Source organism: Asparagus officinalis, chromosome 10, assembly GCF_001876935.1.
Source record: "Asparagus officinalis chromosome 10, Aspof.V1, whole genome shotgun sequence".
NCBI classification, from domain to species: domain Eukaryota; kingdom Viridiplantae; phylum Streptophyta; class Magnoliopsida; order Asparagales; family Asparagaceae; genus Asparagus; species Asparagus officinalis.
The window spans coordinates 69,524,567-69,544,329 of record NC_033803.1 but is presented as its reverse complement, the minus strand read 5'-3'; the positions used below and the strand labels follow the sequence as shown (position 1 = coordinate 69,544,329).

Sequence of the window (19,763 nt, the reverse complement as noted above, 5' to 3'; positions counted from 1 at the left end):
GCACTGTTCAGGGGGACACCTCACATGTCACCCACTTGGGTCCCCTATTTGGGGTCCCTGAGGCAACACCCTTCTAAACCTAAGCAGGGTTGGGGTCTTTCAACCATAAAACTAACGGAGAGACTAATATCAGCATATTAATACGTACAATTTTAGGGACTAATATCAAAATGTGAAGATTTAAAAGACTAATATCAAAATAAAGATGATTTAAATCGAAAGAACCCTTTTTTTAAATAACATATAAACCAAAATGAAGAAAAATTTATGCATTCGCTAGCAACATATATAAAAGATCCTTCCATTTTAATATACACAATAGCAACTGAGATAATCTACCAGAAAATGAGATGAGCCTAGCGTGCCAAATAAAGGTTTAACATCATTTTTATACATCAAATAAAGATTTTATTTATCTGTTGTCGAAACTCTAGGTGTACTTTATATTTCAAAAAAGAAGAAAGAAATTGTAAATAGTTATGATGGAGATTTTTTTTTTACTAATAAAGATCAATTTTAACATTTAATATAAAAAAATTGACCAAGATAAAAATTTTATTACAAAATCCAACAATTATAGAAATACCTTAGCTCAGTTACACTGTTAAAGTATGCCTCGAAATTTTTACTCTTCTTTTTTAAAAAAAAATTATATGTTAATATACAATGTTTACTATTCACGTTGATAATAGTTTGTTCTGGGAAAATGTTACAGGCACACTGTCTGCCACACCACCAACCATAATCTCTCTATGTCTACAGTGCAGTGGGGTCCACACATGATTTTTTTAAAAAAATCATGTGTGAACCCCACTGCACTGTAGACAGAGAGAGAATGTGGTTGGGGGTGTGGCAGGCAGTGTGCCTGTAACACCACTCCCCCCTGCACTGTAGACAGAGAGAGAATGTGGTTGGGGGTGTGGCAGGCAGTGTGCCTGTAACACCACTCTTTGTTCTGAGTGAGATAAACGCACTTGGGATTGATTAATGGGTTGACAGAAAGAACAATTTTTCAAAACAGTCTCATTTCAAAAAAAAAATTAAATCGACCCTTTTTTTTTATTTACCAAAACCAACCCGATTTTTTGATTAACAGCTTAATCACCTTCCTAAACAGTCGGGGTTGCCAATCCCGACTATTTAGGAGAAACACTAATTAGAAGTCTTAAACCCTAAAAATTAATGTCCTAAATAGTCGAGGTTGGTAACCCCGACTGTTTAGGAAGGTGATTAAACTGCTAATCAAAAAATCGGATCGGTTTTGGTAAATAAAAAAAAGGGTCGATTTAAATAAAAAAAATTAAAATGGGGCTGAAGTGACAAATTGTTCTTGACAGAAATTGGATAATATATACTGGGAAAAGCAAAAAAGGACTGATGGGTCATTTTTTATTAGTTGTGGCTACAAGGATTGCAGCCCAATGGGCTAAGTTTGGTTCTTTGTACTTGCAATTTGTCCTGATCTGCTTCTAGCATAATCCAAAATTTCAGAAATTGAAAAAAAAGGGGTTTTAGCTACATACACACAATAATCAATATTTATTATATTATCCCCAAAATCTTGATTCTTAAACTTTGGAAATTTGTTTTTTCCACCCCAAACAATGGTCTTCTGAAGTTGTTTTCTTCCAAAAAAAAACAAATTATTTATTCCTAACCCCATTATCTTATCCATTTATAGCAAGCCCCCTCTAACAAACACCCTTTGTTTCCCCCTCCACTCAACATTTCAAATTTCCCAACTTCATCATGATCCCAAGGCCTCTTTCAAAGCTTTCAGAGAAAACCCACATAGACCAAACCCTGAGATCCACGCTGAACAGGCTCAGGCTAGATAACCAAACCTCAACCCACCATCCGTTTGACGAAATTCCCCAACCAAACCTCCCCCAATGCAACCACTTGCTACTCGAATACTCCCGCAAAAATCTCAACCGCGAAGCTCTCGATCTATTCATCGAGACCCACCGATCATCAAACCCCATCAACGATTTCACCCTTTCGTGCATTCTAAAGGTCTCCGGATCGATACGTGACCAATTCCTCGGTAGGCAATTTCATTCTGTAGGTATCAAGTTTGGGTTTGACGATGCAGTAAGCGTGGGCACTTCTCTTGTCGATATGTACATGAAGTGCGATATGTTGGAAGATGGAAGGAGAGTTTTTGATTTGATGAAGGACAAAAATGTGGTTTCTTGGACTTCATTGCTCACTGGTTACCTGAACAAGGGGGTCATAAATTCTGTGTTTGAACTCTTTCTCAAGATGCAATATGAAGGAATTAAGCCAAACTCATTCACTTTCGCCAGTTTTTTGAGTTCTTGTGCGATGCAAAGAGAGATCAAAATTGGGACGAAAGCACACAGTTTGTTGATTAAGCTAGGGTTTGAAACAACCACATTTGTCTGCAATTCCCTTATCAATATGTACTCGAAATGTGGGATGATTCAAGAATCAAGATTGGTTTTTGAGGAAATGGAGAATTTTCGAGACGTTGTATCTTGGAACGCTATGATTTCTGGGCTCGTGCTCAATGGATTCGATCTTGAAGCCCTGAAGTTTTTGTATTCAATGAGAGTTGATGGTCATAGATTCTCACAGCTGAGCTTTGTGACCGCCATAAAGCTGTGCGCAAATCTTAAAGCACTTACCCTCGCAAGGCAGCTTCATTGCTGTGTATTCACAGAAGGGTATGGCCAAGATTGCAATATATTGACTGCTCTTCTAGTTGTCTATTGCAAATGCGATGAAATATCTGATGCATTTGAGCTTTTTTCGATAGTTTCAGAGGATCGTAGCGTTGTTTCATGGACTGCAATGATCGGGGGCTTCATCCAAAACAATGAATCTCACCGAGCAGTGAAATTATTCAACGAAATGATGAGAAATGGAATCGAACCAAACGATTTCACATATTCAACCGTATTAACCGCTTCTCCTGCTTGCATTTCACCGTTTGAAATCCATTGTCAGGCTATCAAAACAAACTACCTTTGTTCCCTATCAGTTGGTTCTGCTCTTCTTGCTGCATATTCTAAGCTTGGAAACACATATGAAGCAATATCGATTTTCAAAAGGATCGATGAAAAGGATATTGTCACTTGGTCTGCAATGTTATCAACTTATGCTCAGGCCGCAGATTCTGAAGGCGCAATTGAGCTATTCAGAGAGATGGTTAGAAAAGGGGTTTTCCCAAATGAATTCACATTTTCAAGCGTTATAAACGCTTGCTCGAGCCCAACATCTTCGTCTGATCAAGGAAAACAATTCCATGCCTTCTCAATCAAGTATCGGTACCAAGACACTCTGTGTGTCAGCAGTGCTTTGGTCACGATGTACTCGAAGAAGGGGAGCATCGAGAGTGCTCAGAGAGCCTTTGAGAGGCAACCCGAGAGAGATTTAGTCTCTTGGAACTCAATGGTCTCTGGCTATGCTCAGCATGGCTATGGAAAGAGAGCTCTACAGATTTTCCAAGAAATGGTCGAACAAGGACTCGTGTTGGATAGTGTCACCTTCCTCGGTGTCCTTGTGGCCTGTACTCATACTGGACTTATTGATGAAGGGAGAAAATACTTCGATTCGATGATCAAAGATCATGAAATTGTTCCAACGATGGGGCATTATGCTTGTATGGTCGACCTATATAGCAGAGCTGGGCGACTAAAAGAAGCGATGGAACTCATCACAGACATGCCGTTTCAAGCGGGCCCCACAGTGTGGCGAACGCTGCTTGCGGCATGCAGGGTGCACAAGAACATAGAGCTGGGTGAGCTCGCAGCGAAAACCCTAATTCAGATGGAGCCAAACGACTCCGCTGCTTATGTGCTCTTGTCGAATGTTTACGCGACTGCAGGAAGATGGGAGGACAGAGATGCAGTGAGAAAGCTGATGGATGATAGGAAAGTAAAGAAGGAAGCAGGAATCAGTTGGATCCAGATCAAGAACAAGACGCATTCGTTCTTGGCTTCGGATAAGTCTCACCCGTTATCCGATAGAATACAGATAAAGATCGAGGAAATAATGAGTAAGCTTAAGCAGAGAGGGTACAGGCCTAATACAGAATTTGTGCTTAGGGATATGGAGGAGGAGCAGAAGGCGGCGACTCTGGCTCAGCACAGCGAGAGGCTTGCGATTGCTTATGGATTGATTTCTACACTGAAGGGGAGTCCTTTGCAGATTGTGAAGAATTTGAGGGTTTGTGGAGATTGTCATACTGTGATAAAGATGGTGTCGGCGATGGAGGACAGGGAGATAGTTGTTAGAGATTCGAATCGGTTTCATCATTTTAAGGATGGGTCTTGCTCTTGTGCTGATTACTGGTGAAACAGAGCTCAACTATGTCATGTTTCAGAAAATGATGGATGATCAAGAAATAAAGAGATGAGATTCTTTCTTCCGTGCTCGTTATCTGAATCAAAGCTCCAATTATTTAACAGAAGCTGAAGCTTTTCCAGCTCCTACAAAAACTCTTAACAAGGTATGTAGTTGGTCATTATAACTTGTGAATGGGATCTAAAATGCTTCGGAATGAAATTTACAGTACTCAAAACTCATCGACATTGAAAGAAATTTTCAGTTATGTAATTTCATTTACATAAACCGTATCAGTACAGAAGTTTTTGATGCCAACACAACCCTCTAGAGAAATGCCAACAGCAGATTGGTAATGTAAATTTGGGATTTGATGTTTTATTTAAATGTTTTTAACACATCCCCAACATGGAAATGATAACAGAAGTTTTTCGAAATGATGTGTTCACCCAAGCCTTCAGGGTTTCATAAGCAGCTCTTTAACGTAGGCAATAACCTTGGGCACATCGACAGTCCAGGCAACTGAGACCGGAGAGTAGCCTGACCAAGGATTACTCGAATTCCACCTGCATATCCAATGGTAAATAGTTGAATAACCGATAAAATTAAAGAAAAACAAAGAAAAGGGAAAGAAAAGTAGGCATATCGGTACTTCTTCAGTCCTTGGTCCATTAATGTGTGCCCAGCACAAATTCCTTGAGTTTCAACCCTCACAACCCCCTTTTTAAAAGTAAATAGATCAGGCCTGAGGAGTGCAGTGAAACAAACTGGGTCATGGAGAAAAATACCTGAAGAGTAAACTTAAACAAAGTTAAACAAAATCCACACACTTTCCTTATTTCACGTAAAGAACAAATTACAAAAAGCTTGTTCACCATGAACCCCATCAGATTTAACGTGCCAGTCTCTGTAGAACTTGGTTATGTCACCTAAGAACTGTGCATGCCTTCCTTTGGAGTTTCTTATATCAAAGATATCTGCATCTGCGATCATGGAGAAATTGCGTTAGTGAGTCCAAGTTTCACACAGTCATTTGATGAAGGGTTAATTGTGGATAGACTCCCTGTACTATCACCCAATTATGGGTTTGACCACCAGTAGTTGCAGATAGACCCATAACCGGAACTTTTTGGCTCCGTCAGGGTAAAAGAGTCAAAAACTTTCACTGGGAGGGTTCTATTTACAACCATAGAACTATAGCGGGTCTATCTGCAATGGGGCAATAGTACAGGGGGGTCTGTCCGCAATTAATGAAGAAAGAAAAGAAACATGCTTACCTGAAAGAATGGCTTGAGTTGTAATATTAATGCCCACAACCACAATCTCTGCTCCGCAAGTGAACACTATGTCAGCTGCTTCAGGATCCCCATAAATCTGCATTAACAGGATTTGATGCATGTAAACCTTTTGCATGCTCTTAGCTGAAGATACTTAGAGCAACTTTAGCAGTTATTATGAAGCTGGTCAACATTCTACTGAAAAGCCTAAGATATGTCATCTGGAACACTTCTTAGCCTTCATTCAAACAAGAATGATCGGAAGAACAAAAGTGATTTGCCCAATGGTTATTATTATAAAACATGGGATAAAGCAAATTTCCTAGTCTTACATTGGTACCATTCTCCAAAACTTAACTTTCAATACAGTTTCAGCAGCATTTTGTGGAGTGAAAAAGCCGTAACAATTAGGCGAAAATCAATAATAGACATCTTAAGAAGTGTCTCACCGTTCTTACAAGTTAAAATTATTGGAGAATGCAATGATACTAGGTATTATGGGAAGACAAGTTCTTTTTAAAGAATAGTTACATTTTAATTATTATTTTTCATTCTGTTTGATAAGAAGCTGCTATAATCGAGCGAGTTGCAGTCATAAATTCAAAGTTTGACAACACTTAATGGGAAGTTTAAGGCAAGAACTCAGTTTAGCGTGTCTCTACATTTGCTTCAGCAGCGGGATTAACATTTCCAGATGTAAAGAAAGCTCCTCCAAGTATAACAATCTTCTTCACCTTGCTTGCAAATGATGAATCTCTTTTAATGGCCTGAAAAAGTTAATAATCAACGAGTTGTTAGCCCAATGCTAATAAGGTAAAGGATATCAATCAACATAGAGAATACATATCAGGTTATCTTAGATATAATCTATCATTACGTTTATCAAATCTTGTATTGTTAGTATGATCTAAAGATAGAGTTAGATAACATTGTTGTTGAAAGATCAGGGTAGACAATAAAGGGTTACAATGTACTTACCAATGCTAAATTTGTGAGAGGCCCCAATGCAAGTACAGAGACTTCACTGGGATACTGAGAAACTTTGTCAACCAAAAACTCGTATGCACTTTGTTCAAGTTTGTTCCCTGAAGGCGGTGGGAGAAATAAATTCCCAATACCATCAGATCCATGTACAAAATCAGAAACACAGGGTTTCCCGCCCTATCAATGAAAAATAATAATGTCAACCGATGCAAGTCAAGAACAATTAGCCTCATTATCTGTTTTGAAGTTGGGGACAAAAAAAAGAGGAACAACAATCGGTTTTTGTTTTCTATATATGCTGCAAAACTAAGAATAATCCTAAAGGGTAACATACAAGTTAAAAAAAAAGTAGTCAATTAAAACTTATGCTCACTAGAAAGCATGAAGTATCTACCTTTAGTGGTTCCTGGCTACCCTCTGCAACTGGAATTTCAGGATGCCCTGCGATCTCACACTATCCTTTTCCACATTACAATTAATAAGCGATGATGGGTATGTTTCCAGGCATATAAAACTAATAATGTAAGAATAAAAGAAACGAAGAAAACAAGTAGTTTTAACTTTTAACATACGCTAGGTGAACATTTACATACCAGAAGTAAAGCATTGCGAGTAGCATCTTCTGCATGGCAATTGCCAAACACTGTTGTCAAACCTATGACTTCTACCTCTGATGATTGAAAAGCCATCAAAATGGTCATGCTGTCATCTGTTATCAAGGCAAGAAAAAGTTTTAACAGACACCAGACTGATAAATTGCATGAATCCGGTAGTTTCATTACAGATTTCAAAAAGATTAAATTAAAATGCCTCAAGGCCTTTATATGGAGCGAAAATTTGCGTAATCTAACACATTCGATAACCTAAATAAGAGCAGATGGAGAATATGAAGCAGATTAAGCTATAAATGCTTATACTTCTGACAAGTGCATATTTCACCTTGCCATTTACATATTTCACGGCGGGGCATGACCTTGTACTTACAGGCTATTTTGCGGGTAGACCCTCGCACCGGCCAATCAATGGGAACTAAAGTGATGGTGAACCAGATCACGGTTGAGTGATGGCAAATTATGATGAATAACATAAAGATTAAGTTTTGCAATTTAGCTCAGAAATTTCCCCTTATTAGACCATCCAGCTCAGTATCTTGTCAACAGGCTAGTTGAGGGGTTCGCATCTTCTCGACATAAGCTTCAGTCTAAATTGAGTAAAATGCTTTAAGTGTCTGCTGACACGATGATTTTTTTTTTTTTGATAAATATGGGAATAGTTTTGTTTGATAAATTGCAAATTTGAGTAAATACTAATTTCGCCATTAGGAAATTAAAATAAAAATAAAAATTCACAATTATTCAGTGAATCAGGAAAAAAAAAGCAAGGCGTATGGAATATTGGAAAAGGATCGGTACTTTTCCAAGGAATCAACTAAAAAAAAGTTGAGGTCTCAATTCACTTTTCCCTAAGAATTCCACCATCAATTAATAAACAAATACATTAAGAAATCGAATAAATACAGCCGAAAAAATAGTGGAAAAAACAGTACCGATCCCTGGATCTGTGTCGATGATGAGCTTCTCCTTGGATCCACCACCATTAGCGCTCCCCATTGTTTTCCCTCTCTCTCGTTGGATCGAATTAGGGTTAGGGTTTACGAGAGGGAGTAACTTTATGGGGTAAAAAAAGAAATCCAAGGAGAGATTTTTTTTTTCTTTTTTTTTTTTGGTTCTTCCCCCTTTTTTAGTCTTGCTTCTCGTTTCCAAATTCGCCGCGCTCTCGTTGCTTATAAGGCTGACGTGAGCCACGTGTCAGCATGTGGGTGGGTGGAAGATCCCAAGATCTCTGGGGGCTCCTCTTTTGTCCTCGCTCTATAAATTTGCAATTTTTTATAGGAAGTTTTCGTTTTTCAGAAATTGGTCCCTTACCTCTTTAATATTTTGAAGTTGGTACCAACTGTGACGCCCCAGGGTTCACACAAGGCTGCAGTTCAAGGTGAAACCCGGATTGTCAAACCTATCAAGCACCAAACATCATGCTACGACATGTTTCACCATCGCAGACACTATCTCTCTAGTGAAAATAACAAATAGGTGAATGTACAAACCTGTCAAGCACCAAACATCATGCTACGACATGTTTTACCATCACAGACACTATCTCTCTAGTGAAAATAACAAATAGGTGATTGTACAAAACAGGCAAATAATAGAAGTAGTACAAAATCAATATGCACAGAAGAAGTATATCAACAAATGAGCACAACTGAAATAGAATGAAAATGTCTCTGAGTCTGAAATACATCTCAACACAATGAGTCAAATGAAATCTCACTAAGGTACTCAGCCTCTACAAAATGAATACAACTTTAAAGTCTGAACAATGAACATAACTATATAGTAGAGCTTCAACTGTTAAAACTGTGCGACGGCGACTATGCTAGAACTTCGTCATCCTGCGGCTCTCCGAAACTCTAATCTGCCTGAAAGATACAATTTAAACAAAACGAACAACAACAAGAGCGTCAGAGCGCTACAGCAAGATCACCTCCATCCGCCCCCAGGGGAAGGGCTGCTAAATGAAGTGGAGGTTCTATCTATTAAGCATAGTCTACTGTCTCAAATTGTAGATCCCTAAATACCAATTCCAACTCTATGAATGAAAACAACACTCAAAAGAAAAATACTCCAAGCCTAAACCATATAGGACCAATGTCACAATCTCGAACTACTTCTCAAATAGTTGGCGCAATAATAAGAGAATATCATCCAACTCAAAATTTACCATAGGTCATATCTTGTATGCCACAAATCAAAGAATGTACCCTACTCATGGGTAATCTAACATGGGAGTAACTACAACTGATACATGGGTAATCTAACATGGGAGTAACTACAACTGATAATACATATATGTGTACATCTCCTTGTGCAATAGCGATACTCTTGTAATATATGTGTACATCTCCTTGTGCAATAGCGATACTCTTGTAATATTCTTACTCAATCGCTCTGCGGCAATAGGTTTTATCACCCTATTCCAGATACATAAAATAACAATACTATTGTAATACTCTTACTCAAGCAAGTCATGAAAGCTGCTATTTAGTCCCCAAAGTTATGGATATTACGTTATAGTAGTCCTGGTAGTTAGCTAAAATTTGAGAAGAATATTCCATTTAACTTACCTTTTTTTAATTATGAATTTTACGTTATACCCCCCTGTGTTTAAGCCACTCGGAAGTGCAAACAAAATTTGTCTATTTAAACCCCGTTTTAGTACGGGGTTTGAGTTCATAGACCCGTTTCTTTAAGTTTTCTGGGATTATGAGGGAGAAAACTACTTGTTGCGGATATATATTTAACTCGCTATGTAGTTTGCAATTTTGACGGGATAACTAATTTTCAATTATGTTAAGGACCAGTTTCAAAATATTAAACTCTTAAGTTACCAATATGAAATTGCGTTGACGTTGGATCATGAGATGGACACGTTCACGTGCTGTATCATTATAGAGCACGTGGTAGGTTTAGTCAGGAGGATCAAGATTGAACTAATCTTGAATCTTCTTTAGATCTCAATGTCACGTGACACCGACTAATCCATTAAAACAAGGCTCTAATGAAATTATTGGGTGAAAAGTGATTAGATAATCAAGATCTTCGATATGGATCTATTATTCTATTATTATAAATTAAGAAAGGCAACACTTCTTACTCTAAATCCCACATGGGTTAAGATTTCAAAAAGTTCAATACATGTTCCCAATAATTTAGTTTACATTAAAATTAATTAGAATAATAAAATTGGAAAGATATAAGAGCACCTAATTATTACATATGACAATAATTTTCTAAAAAATATATTCATATTAGCATTTAAGGTGTTAAAAATATTTTTTTTTATACACAAGTTCATTGTGTAACGCACGCCTCTAGGGGTGCATATGGTTCGAATACTTCTCGGGTATGATACTTGCGATATCCGCTTCCGCTTAGCAACCACGGATACGAATACAAATACAGATATGCCTCGGTTAGGAAAATTCATATTCATATACTCTAAAATCAGATACGAATACAGATATGCATGCCAATATATAAGCGGATATACACGCGGATATAAAAACGGATATCAAAAACCTGGATAATTTTCAACACACACAGCACAAATATATTTAAGTTTGTATGATACAGGAGAGTTCATTGATATGTTATTATATCTAAAAAGCTAATAATAAATATCTTAATTATCAACATTAACCTCAAATCCGTAACCATATGCTATCAGTTATTGGTTTTAGTAACACAATATTTCCTCAGATATTACTGTACACCTCTACGCATCGCTGGCACAGGAGAGTAGGCTTTGTGTGTTCGTAAGATTCGGTCACCTGATAATTACTCAACAAGGATAGTTTGCATATATAGGGAATAAACTTGTATAGATGAAGCTGACAAGCGAATATTGTTATTTGAAAATTAATTTCCCATGTGCACTAGTGAAAAAATAATCAAAGGATGCGGTGTGATTGGATGAGATGGAGTCCAGAATATAGCATATCCATCTACAATGAGCCGTCCTATGCAATATATATATATAGTATATATATATTATCATATATTATCATATATATATATATTATATATATATATATTATATATATATATATATATTATTTATATATATATATTTGACAATTATAACAGCCTAGAACTTGAATCGGACCAATTAACATTCGAAGTTAACAATGTGCGGATTTGCTTTGTAATCAAATTTTACTTTGAAGTTTACAGAATATCCCCCTTGACGTGGCCCACTGTTTTTTTTTTTTTTTTTGACATGGTGGTAATTACCTCTATTTGTTTATAAAGTTTGGAATAAACAAAGTTGAAAGAGCGTTACCAGCAAAAAAAAAAAAAACCCAAGTTGTATGACTGCTCTAAGAAAGGGCGGTTCTAAGGCATACATTCGGAAAATTACCAATTTGTCTCCCTATTTTTCCCATGTGTAACTTAAGACCCCGCCGCTTGCCACCGGAATAGTTTGAGTAGGGGTGTGCAACGGTCGGTTCGGTTCGGTTTTTACCAAAATTTGAACAACCGAACCGAACCGCCTATAATTCAAAACCGAACCGAACTGTTGCAAGTCGGTTCGATACGGTTCGGTTCGGTTTGTTCGGTTCTAACTTCATCAAACTTCTTATCAAACAACAAACTATGTTAAAGAAAAAAAGATATCAACAAAGTAGGAGATTATGAAGCATTAAACACTGATATAATGATATTGTTTTCAACCCATAATGATTCAGAAAATGAGTTTAGGGTTTGAGTCTTTGACTCTTTAGGGACGGGTCGAATAGGGTTTGAGATCAGAATGGGTAGTATTGCACTATATTCGGTCGGTTCGGATCGGTTTGGGTTGAAAAGTTTTCAAACCGACCCGAACCGCCCTACTCATAAAACCGATTTTTCTAGGTCGGTTCGGTCGGTTTTTTCGGTTTGGACCGAACCATGCTCAGCCCTAGTTTTGAGAGTTCGAATAGTTCTGAGAGGATCCAAACTCAAGTTGCGTTTGCGTTTTGGTGATGGTGGTTATTTGTTTATAAGTTTGGAAGACATTATACGTGTGGACTTATTATTATTATTTTTTTATAAGATACACGTAATCTAAATATTTATTGACTTAAGAGATAAACAATTACAAGCATAGTTTGCGTAGGTTAACTCAGACATTATTAAATAATAAGCAAGGATGCGGTGGGATTTGATGATGTTGCTTCAAGAATTTGGCATATCCATTTATCTAGAATGAGGCCGTTCCAACTTCCAAGGGAGATTTCGTTAGATTTGATAAAATACGCAACATAGGAGTTGAGTTCCCCTGGTTTCATTGCTTTTGAAATTAAATCATATCAGAGTTCTCCGTAGAAAATCTACAGGAGAAAGAAACTGTGACATGCTCTCGGCTAAAATGCATAAGTTGAATCATGGTATTATATCAGGACAAATCATCAAGCTTGACATAAAATATTAAAATGTGAGTTGAATCATGGTATTATATCAATACAACTTTGGGTCCGTGCTCTGCAAGACTGCAACTCACGTCCTCAAACTTAGACAAAGCTCCATATAAGTTTGATTGATTTTTGAGATAACTCCCTCTAAGCTTTAAAAATGTCGCTTTAATACCCCCGCGCAGTTTAGGGCGCTTTTCAGAACTTTTAACCAACCCCCCTAAAGGTGTTAAATGCAAGGTTTTAAATGTCGGATGTCGGGTTCATGTCGGATGGCTGAAATCCATGTCGGATAGCGGAAATCGGGGATATATCGGGGGACATTGACTAAATATCGGATTGTCATATCGGGTAGTGCGCATATATATAATATCATGTCCTAAATGTAATCTAAGCATTCATAAATTCAATATAAGCATACTTTATAAATTCTATAGACTAAACATATAAAAAAGTAAATAATATATGGATTTGGGTTCATAAATTCTTTCTATCGGGTTTATAAGAAACCCTTAAACATGAGAACTGGTCAAATAAGTTTGAGTATTTATCACTAAACCCAAACCCGATAACAAAAAACAGATCTTAAAAAAAGTATCATATCAGCCGATTTTTCAAAGCTAAAAAATAAGATGATATGCCCGATATGACCCTGATATTTCCAATTTGGCCCTGAAAACCGACATACGAGTTGAAAACGTTAATGTCGTGTCGTTTAAACCCTCAAACCGATATGTCGACCGACATGTCGGACATATCAGCTGACATTTAAAACCTAGGTTAGATGAAATGGTAGAAAAGACCAATCATCCTCTTCAAATTAGCACCAAAGCAATTAAATTAGGTTAAGTTAATTAATCAGTAATTAAATTAATTAAATCTCTAAATGGGACCAAATTTAAGGCGGTTTCGTGAAAGTTACCATTAAAATTATTAGATCAGTAATCAAATCAATGCTCGAACAGGATTTAGAGGTAGAAAATGTTCTATTCTAGTAAAGCTGTCAATTTCGACCTCATACGATGAAATGTCAGAAGACATGGAAAAATCATGAGATCTCTGGCATACCTAGGTTTAGCATATGAAAAATCAACATGAATGGTTACTAAACTTCACGACTCCCGTGAAGTTTCGGAAATTTTTTTCAGAAACCGACCTGGTTTCAGCGCTGAGGCTGAAACCGGGTTGGTTTCTCAAATTAAGTTGAAAACGGGTCTTTTTTGGGGATTAAAAGTTCAAAGAGGACTGTTTTGAAAATTTGTCCATAAATTATAAGATGGATAATACCTTAAGAAGAATTTTTCAAAATAGCCCCGTTTTAATTTTTTTTAAATCGACTGATTATTTATTTATTTATTAAAACTGACCCGTTTTGTGTCACGTCAGTTTAATCACTTTCCTAAACAGTCGGGGTTGTCAACCCCAACTATTTAGGAATGTGTTAAACCTTAATTAGAAGCCTTAAACCCTAAAAAATTATGTTCTAAACACTCGGGTTGGCAACCCCAACTGTTTAGGAAAGTGATTAAGCTGACGTGGCACAAAACGAGTCAGTTTTGATAAATAAATAAATAATCGGTCGATCTAAAAAAAAATTGAAACGGGGCTACTTTGAAAAATTGTTCTATGCCTTAATGGCATATTGGTAAACCGCCACCTCCGGCACAACACTGTTTCTCTCCGTCTCCAAGAACGTCTCTATCCTCGATCTTCGTCTCAACACCGAGCTCTCGCCAACCATTTGATCGTGACATCTCAGAACAATTCCAAGGCCAACACGCATCCTCAGAGGAGCACGCTAAAGTTTCCCGATGGGGTTTGAATCGGTCTATGCATTTCATCGAAAACTTGTGGACAATCATTTCGTGCAACGCTTCCTAACGTATTGTAAAGAATCAAGGCCGAGCCCCCATCCTCGGAGGAGGATACTAAACGTTTTCATCTCGGGCATGCATTTGATCGAATACCTTGTGTGTTTGCTTTGCGTATTAAATAGACTGTTGCCATCCATTCCACGAAACACTTGCAACATTTTGGGAGATTTGAGAGACTAATTTCGAAATGAAAAAGAATTGAGAGAACAATATCCAAAAAAAAAAAAACACCCTACCCAATTTGATTTCATTTTCTTCTCTTCCGAAACTACCCCCACGTCTAAAACCCGGCTGTTCGAAACCCGGGGGTCGGTGATAGTAATTTCACCTACATGAAGCCTTTTAACTTTCTCAGCCAAATTTTGAAAACCATCTGATTAAAAAAAAAATCGCAAAAAACGACATCTTCTAAAAATAATTGTCAAAACTAACCTAGTTTCAGTCGTCGGGTTGAAACGGGGTCGGTTTTGACAAAAAAAACTATGAAACTTCACGGAACTTTATGGGAAAGAGACTAATTTCAAAAAAAAAAAAACCCAATTTGATTTCATTTTCTTCTCTTCCGAAACTACCCCCACCTCCAAATCCCCGCTGTTCAAAACCCGGGGGGCAATAGTAATTTCACCAACCGGAAGCCTTTTAACTTTTTCAGAAAATTTTTGAAAACCATCTGATTTACAAAAAAATTCGCAAAAAACGACCTCTTCTAAAAATAATTATCAAAACCAACATAGTTTCAGCCGTCAGGTTGAAACTAGGTCGGTTTTGACGAAAAAATTATGAAACTTAGCAGCTTATAACGAAGTTAATCTATTAACATTAGGCGGTACTAAACTTTATGGAAAAGTCCCGTGAAGTTTTATATTTTTTTGTTAAAACCGATTTGGTTTTTCAGTCTGACCGCTGAAACTAGCTGAAACTAGGTCGGTTTTGACAATTATTTCTAGAAGACGTCGTTTTTTACAATTTTTTTAAATTGGCTGGTTTTCAAAATTTCTCCCAACTTTCTCTCTCGCGCGAAATATTCCTTCCCCAAATCCCGAGCCCTAGAATGAGACCTTTTCTTCTCCTAACGGAACTCCCCTCGATCAAAATTATGGCTTCGATCCCCACTACCAAACCCTAGCGATCAATGGAGACCTACGCTGACGAGGTCGGAGCTCCGGACTCGCGGGAGACGGCGGACCTCGGCGGGAGAGTGAGTCGGTTGATGATCCTCTGGACCAAGAAACGCTCGGGTTCTCCGTCGCAGGCGCCGGATTCTTCAGTTTCGACTTCGTCGGCGGCGGTGGCGGCGGTTTCTGGGGATGGAGGCGGAGGGATCTCGTAGGTAGCGCTGAATCAAGCGGATCAGCTTCTTAGAGAGGAAACCTTGAGAGCGGTTATCGAGTAAGCGGCGACTACGCAACTACAATTCTTTTTTTCTTTTTTTTTCCTTCTTTGGTTATTCTTTGGTAATCTTGAAAAAGTTATGATTTTTTTTTTCATCTATGGTTTGGAGTTAGGGCTAGTTACTTCTCTTGTACGTACCGCTGAAGAGAAGTTCAAGAGACTGACCATTTTATTTTTTAGCTTTAATTTGAATTTAACCTCGTTACAGAATTTAGGCATTTGAGATGAAGCTTATCATTCAAAACTGTAAAGGATGCCACATATACCTCTTTTGATGGTTGGGGGAAATATCCATGGCCAAAATACATATCGGATTGCAGATGTCAAGGATACGTGGTAAGTGTGATATCCCACCAACATTCCCAGAAAAAAATATTAGTCCCACATCGGTGAGAATGAGGGAATTTAAAGGGTTTATATGGTGAAGCTAAAGACTCAAGTGTAACATCGGCTAATCGATTTTGGCAGTGGTTTGAGCCAAATAGCACATTACACTCGGTGGTTCCCACGGCTTGCACGCACCAACGAGCCCGCGGGCCCGGGGCATGACAGTAAATATTGGAGTGGTAAATATTGGAGTCATATCAGATGATTTGCATATATAATATATGTCATGAAATGTAATCTAAGGACTAAGCATACAATATAGTAAATAATATATGTTTATATCACTAACTGTTATAGAAACTTAGGGAAAAGAGCCAACTGGAATTTTGCTAAATACCTTCATAAGGCTGGAATTTTTGCTAGAAAACGTTAAAAAATTTTTGCAGAACTATATTGTTTTGTGACAAGTCACATGAAAGAACATAACAACCAACATATGGACTTACATATCGGCCATGTCGGGAACATTATCGCCCAAAAGATCTTAGCAAAGTTAACTAAAAACTCTGGTCAATTGTTTTCCTCGACGCAGCTAAAGAGTTTAAATTATTGAAATTAATAATTTGACTAGGCCTAGCAAAAGAGCAAAGTAGTTAAAACCAGAAAGTAGTGTTTCATCCTTCACCCATTTGGCTAATTATTTTTGTCTCACTTCTATCCCTTCTGGAGTATAGTGGACAAAGTCTTCACATCATGTAAAAGTGGAAACAACCTCAATGACAACTTCACCAACATCAATAACAATAAAGCTTTTTTCCTGATCTCTAGGCCCTGGGGTCAAATATAATTAGTATTCTTGATGCAGGGCTATTTAATGGATAAACAGGAAATAAAGAAGATAAAATAACAACTGATTAGTAATGTTAAATAACTAGATGGTGGTATACAATTATACATGAACCACCCGTTTTTCATTTTCCTCCATTCTTGATTGTTATTTTCATGTATCAAGAAATTTTTTTAATTAAGTTTTATTATCCATTTTATGTGCAGCAATTTTGAGTTTCCGTGTACTTCTGTCAGTATCATGTCATAGTGTAAGAAACTTGTAGTCTTCATTTCATCAGCATCCTAAAATCTAGGAGCTAAGTTATTCTTATATATATAAAGCTTTTTATATGCAGAGTACCTGACATTTTCTCTCTTTCAGTTTTGTGGATGAAGCAAGATGTAGAGAAGTTTCTTCGTGACCCCGCCCAACAACAATTGGCATTTGATGCACTTCATACTTCCTTACCTTCGATTAACAGCAGATCGTATAGCCCAGCACTATTGCCTACAGTCTTTGGCTGTGCCAGGTAATAGCTTGCCTGATGGGTCCGGCTCTCTAATTGTGCTTCAGAAAACCTCAAGAGTCTCGTTTTCCTGTAATTCATCTTGCAGGTATTCCGGTGAATCTCCCGCATGATGATGGGAACACAACTGTCAAAGTGGCAATCAAACAGAGAAGGGTTCACAAAATATTAGCAAATTAAGTTCCCATTCTTCTAAGAACAGTCATCTAATTGAAGAAAGAAAAGAAGAATAAAACAGAGCACGTGCATGCATATTTAGCAATAGCAGTAGCAGTGTAGTGGTTTACGTTACTGCTCCAGGATGATGTGAAGGCCTGATGAAGGATTTGCATTTGAAGGACCTGAAAATAATTCGAGGAGGGGTTTTGGTGGTTCTGCTTCAGGTAACATTAGGTTGAGCAGAAACAAAATGGATAAAGAGCCAGATGTCAGCAGACACAGGACAAGCAATAGAGTGGCAATGTTCCATGATTGTGTAGTGGAGCGCAAGGATCCAGACTTCGATAGATGCTATGACAGGCAAGTTTTCTAGGTGGTTGTTCTAGTCTGTTCATTAAACCTTTGGTGTTATTCATCATATTATCTAAAGATGTAGATTTCTGATCGTGTTCTCCTATTTTCTTTTGTTTTCTTCTGATGAAATTTTAAATGACTCTCACCTTTTGTTGCTCTGATGGCACAGGATGCACAATTTTGTATTATTCTCCTGTTTTGAGCCATGGAGTTTGTGTTATTGATTTTGTATCTTAAGAACTTTCCTGGAATCACAGTCTTTTTTCTAGTTATAATACGAAAAAGGTACATCCTGGATATTATTTATAAAAGAAGTCACATTCTTTCTGGCTATTCTTACAACTGCTGCTAAATTTTTACTACCTTATGTTTTTGGTTCTTTGGCGATCAATCTAGTTGGTTACCAAGAAGCTCCATGACTACTTTCTACATTCACCTGTTAAATCATGTTTCTCGTTAAATAATTGTTGTTTATGATGATGATATTCTATGTTTTCTAGAGAACATAGTGATCATATTTATCAAATCATATCGATTTAACAAGAAAGTTGTATCTAAACCTTATCCATTTTGTATGTGTTTTCAGATACATGAAAATATATGATCCTGGCTTTGGATTTAGTGCAGGCTCATACCCTGTGCAACCGCTATTTTCACCTGCAGTGAACTATAATACAGAATTTCACAACTTGGTGCAGGCCATAGGCCTCAAATTTGCATTGATTAGACTCACTGGTCTGTTCCTGAACAAATACATGGACATGGGCTTGTACAATCACCGCGTTCTCCAATTGGCTATGGTCCCCCAGACGCTATGATCACATCATTTAATCCAACTCGTGCTGGCTCTCATCCTGCGTCACCAATATATATGCATCCATCCCAATACTCTCTCCCATTGCGCCCTGGTATTTCCTTTGTCCATCCACATGAACATGTTCATATTTTTGCACGGGTAGGTGCATATGTTGTTGCTTGGTTTAAATCTTAAACTAGCAATGTCTAATAGCTCCTCTATTGAGGAGCATCTCCGATCTAAGCGATGGAGACTTAGACATGGAGGAGATGGAGATGGAGATGGAGATGGAGATAAAGATGAAGAATTTGGAAGGGAAATGGTGCTATTTATAGCCTTCTCCAAGTGATAATATAGTGCTAATTGTCATAGTACTTTTTTGCTGATGTTTGTTCCAAACAGTTATATTTTCATTTTGTGGTGGTTGCATTTGTGATTTTTTGAAGTTGGCTACCCATTCAGTTCCTTCTTCTTACAAATCTTGCTAATCAGATCATTTCGGTGAATAGGCTACTTACATCACTATCAAGTTGTCTGCACACAGACAGTTTTCTATGCCCATGGACAGGCTACTTGATCAATTTAATAAGTCGATAGTCTAATGTAAGACTTAAACTGATTGGCCCAAGTTGCTTGATGAGTACCCAATCCATATGCGGATTGTCGCAACATAATTTGGGTATGTTGATATTAAGTTTCTCATTATACGGATTTGTTAGGTTGTCAATTCTGAATATTTGTCTACTACCGCTTCTTTAACCCAGACCTTTCTTGGACACATGATGGAACTCTCAAGTGCCCGGGTTTTTTGAGATGGACACACAACCCTTCTTAAAAGCTAATGTGAAAAGGTCTGCTTAAAAGTTTAGTGTATAGGTCTATAAAGCTGATTAATGGCATTACCTGATAAGAAGTTAATAT

At 37.5% G+C, this 19,763-nt stretch overlaps 3 protein-coding genes across 3 annotated transcripts; 2 read left to right on the top strand and 1 right to left on the bottom strand.

Moving 5' to 3' along the window:
* LOC109825318 (pentatricopeptide repeat-containing protein At2g27610) lies at window positions 1,647-4,427 on the top strand. The gene has a single exon (XM_020392154.1). The coding sequence runs from the start codon at window positions 1,750-1,752 to the stop codon at window positions 4,321-4,323; it is 2,574 nt and encodes an 857-aa protein (XP_020247743.1). The 5' UTR covers window positions 1,647-1,749; the 3' UTR covers window positions 4,324-4,427.
* LOC109825319 (probable uridine nucleosidase 1) lies at window positions 4,560-8,336 on the bottom strand. The gene is made up of 9 exons (XM_020392155.1): window positions 8,119-8,336; window positions 7,166-7,281; window positions 6,967-7,026; window positions 6,567-6,749; window positions 6,251-6,355; window positions 5,589-5,685; window positions 5,187-5,294; window positions 4,964-5,099; window positions 4,560-4,877 (listed from the first exon to the last, which is right to left on the bottom strand). The coding sequence occupies exons 1-9, from the start codon at window positions 8,180-8,182 to the stop codon at window positions 4,769-4,771; spliced, it is 978 nt and encodes a 325-aa protein (XP_020247744.1). The 5' UTR covers window positions 8,183-8,336; the 3' UTR covers window positions 4,560-4,768.
* On the top strand, window positions 17,647-19,250 carry LOC109825760. Its single transcript, XM_020392648.1, has 2 exons — window positions 17,647-18,052; window positions 18,633-19,250. Exons 1-2 carry the CDS (start codon window positions 17,943-17,945, stop codon window positions 18,862-18,864), a joined length of 342 nt encoding a protein of 113 aa, XP_020248237.1. The 5' UTR covers window positions 17,647-17,942; the 3' UTR covers window positions 18,865-19,250.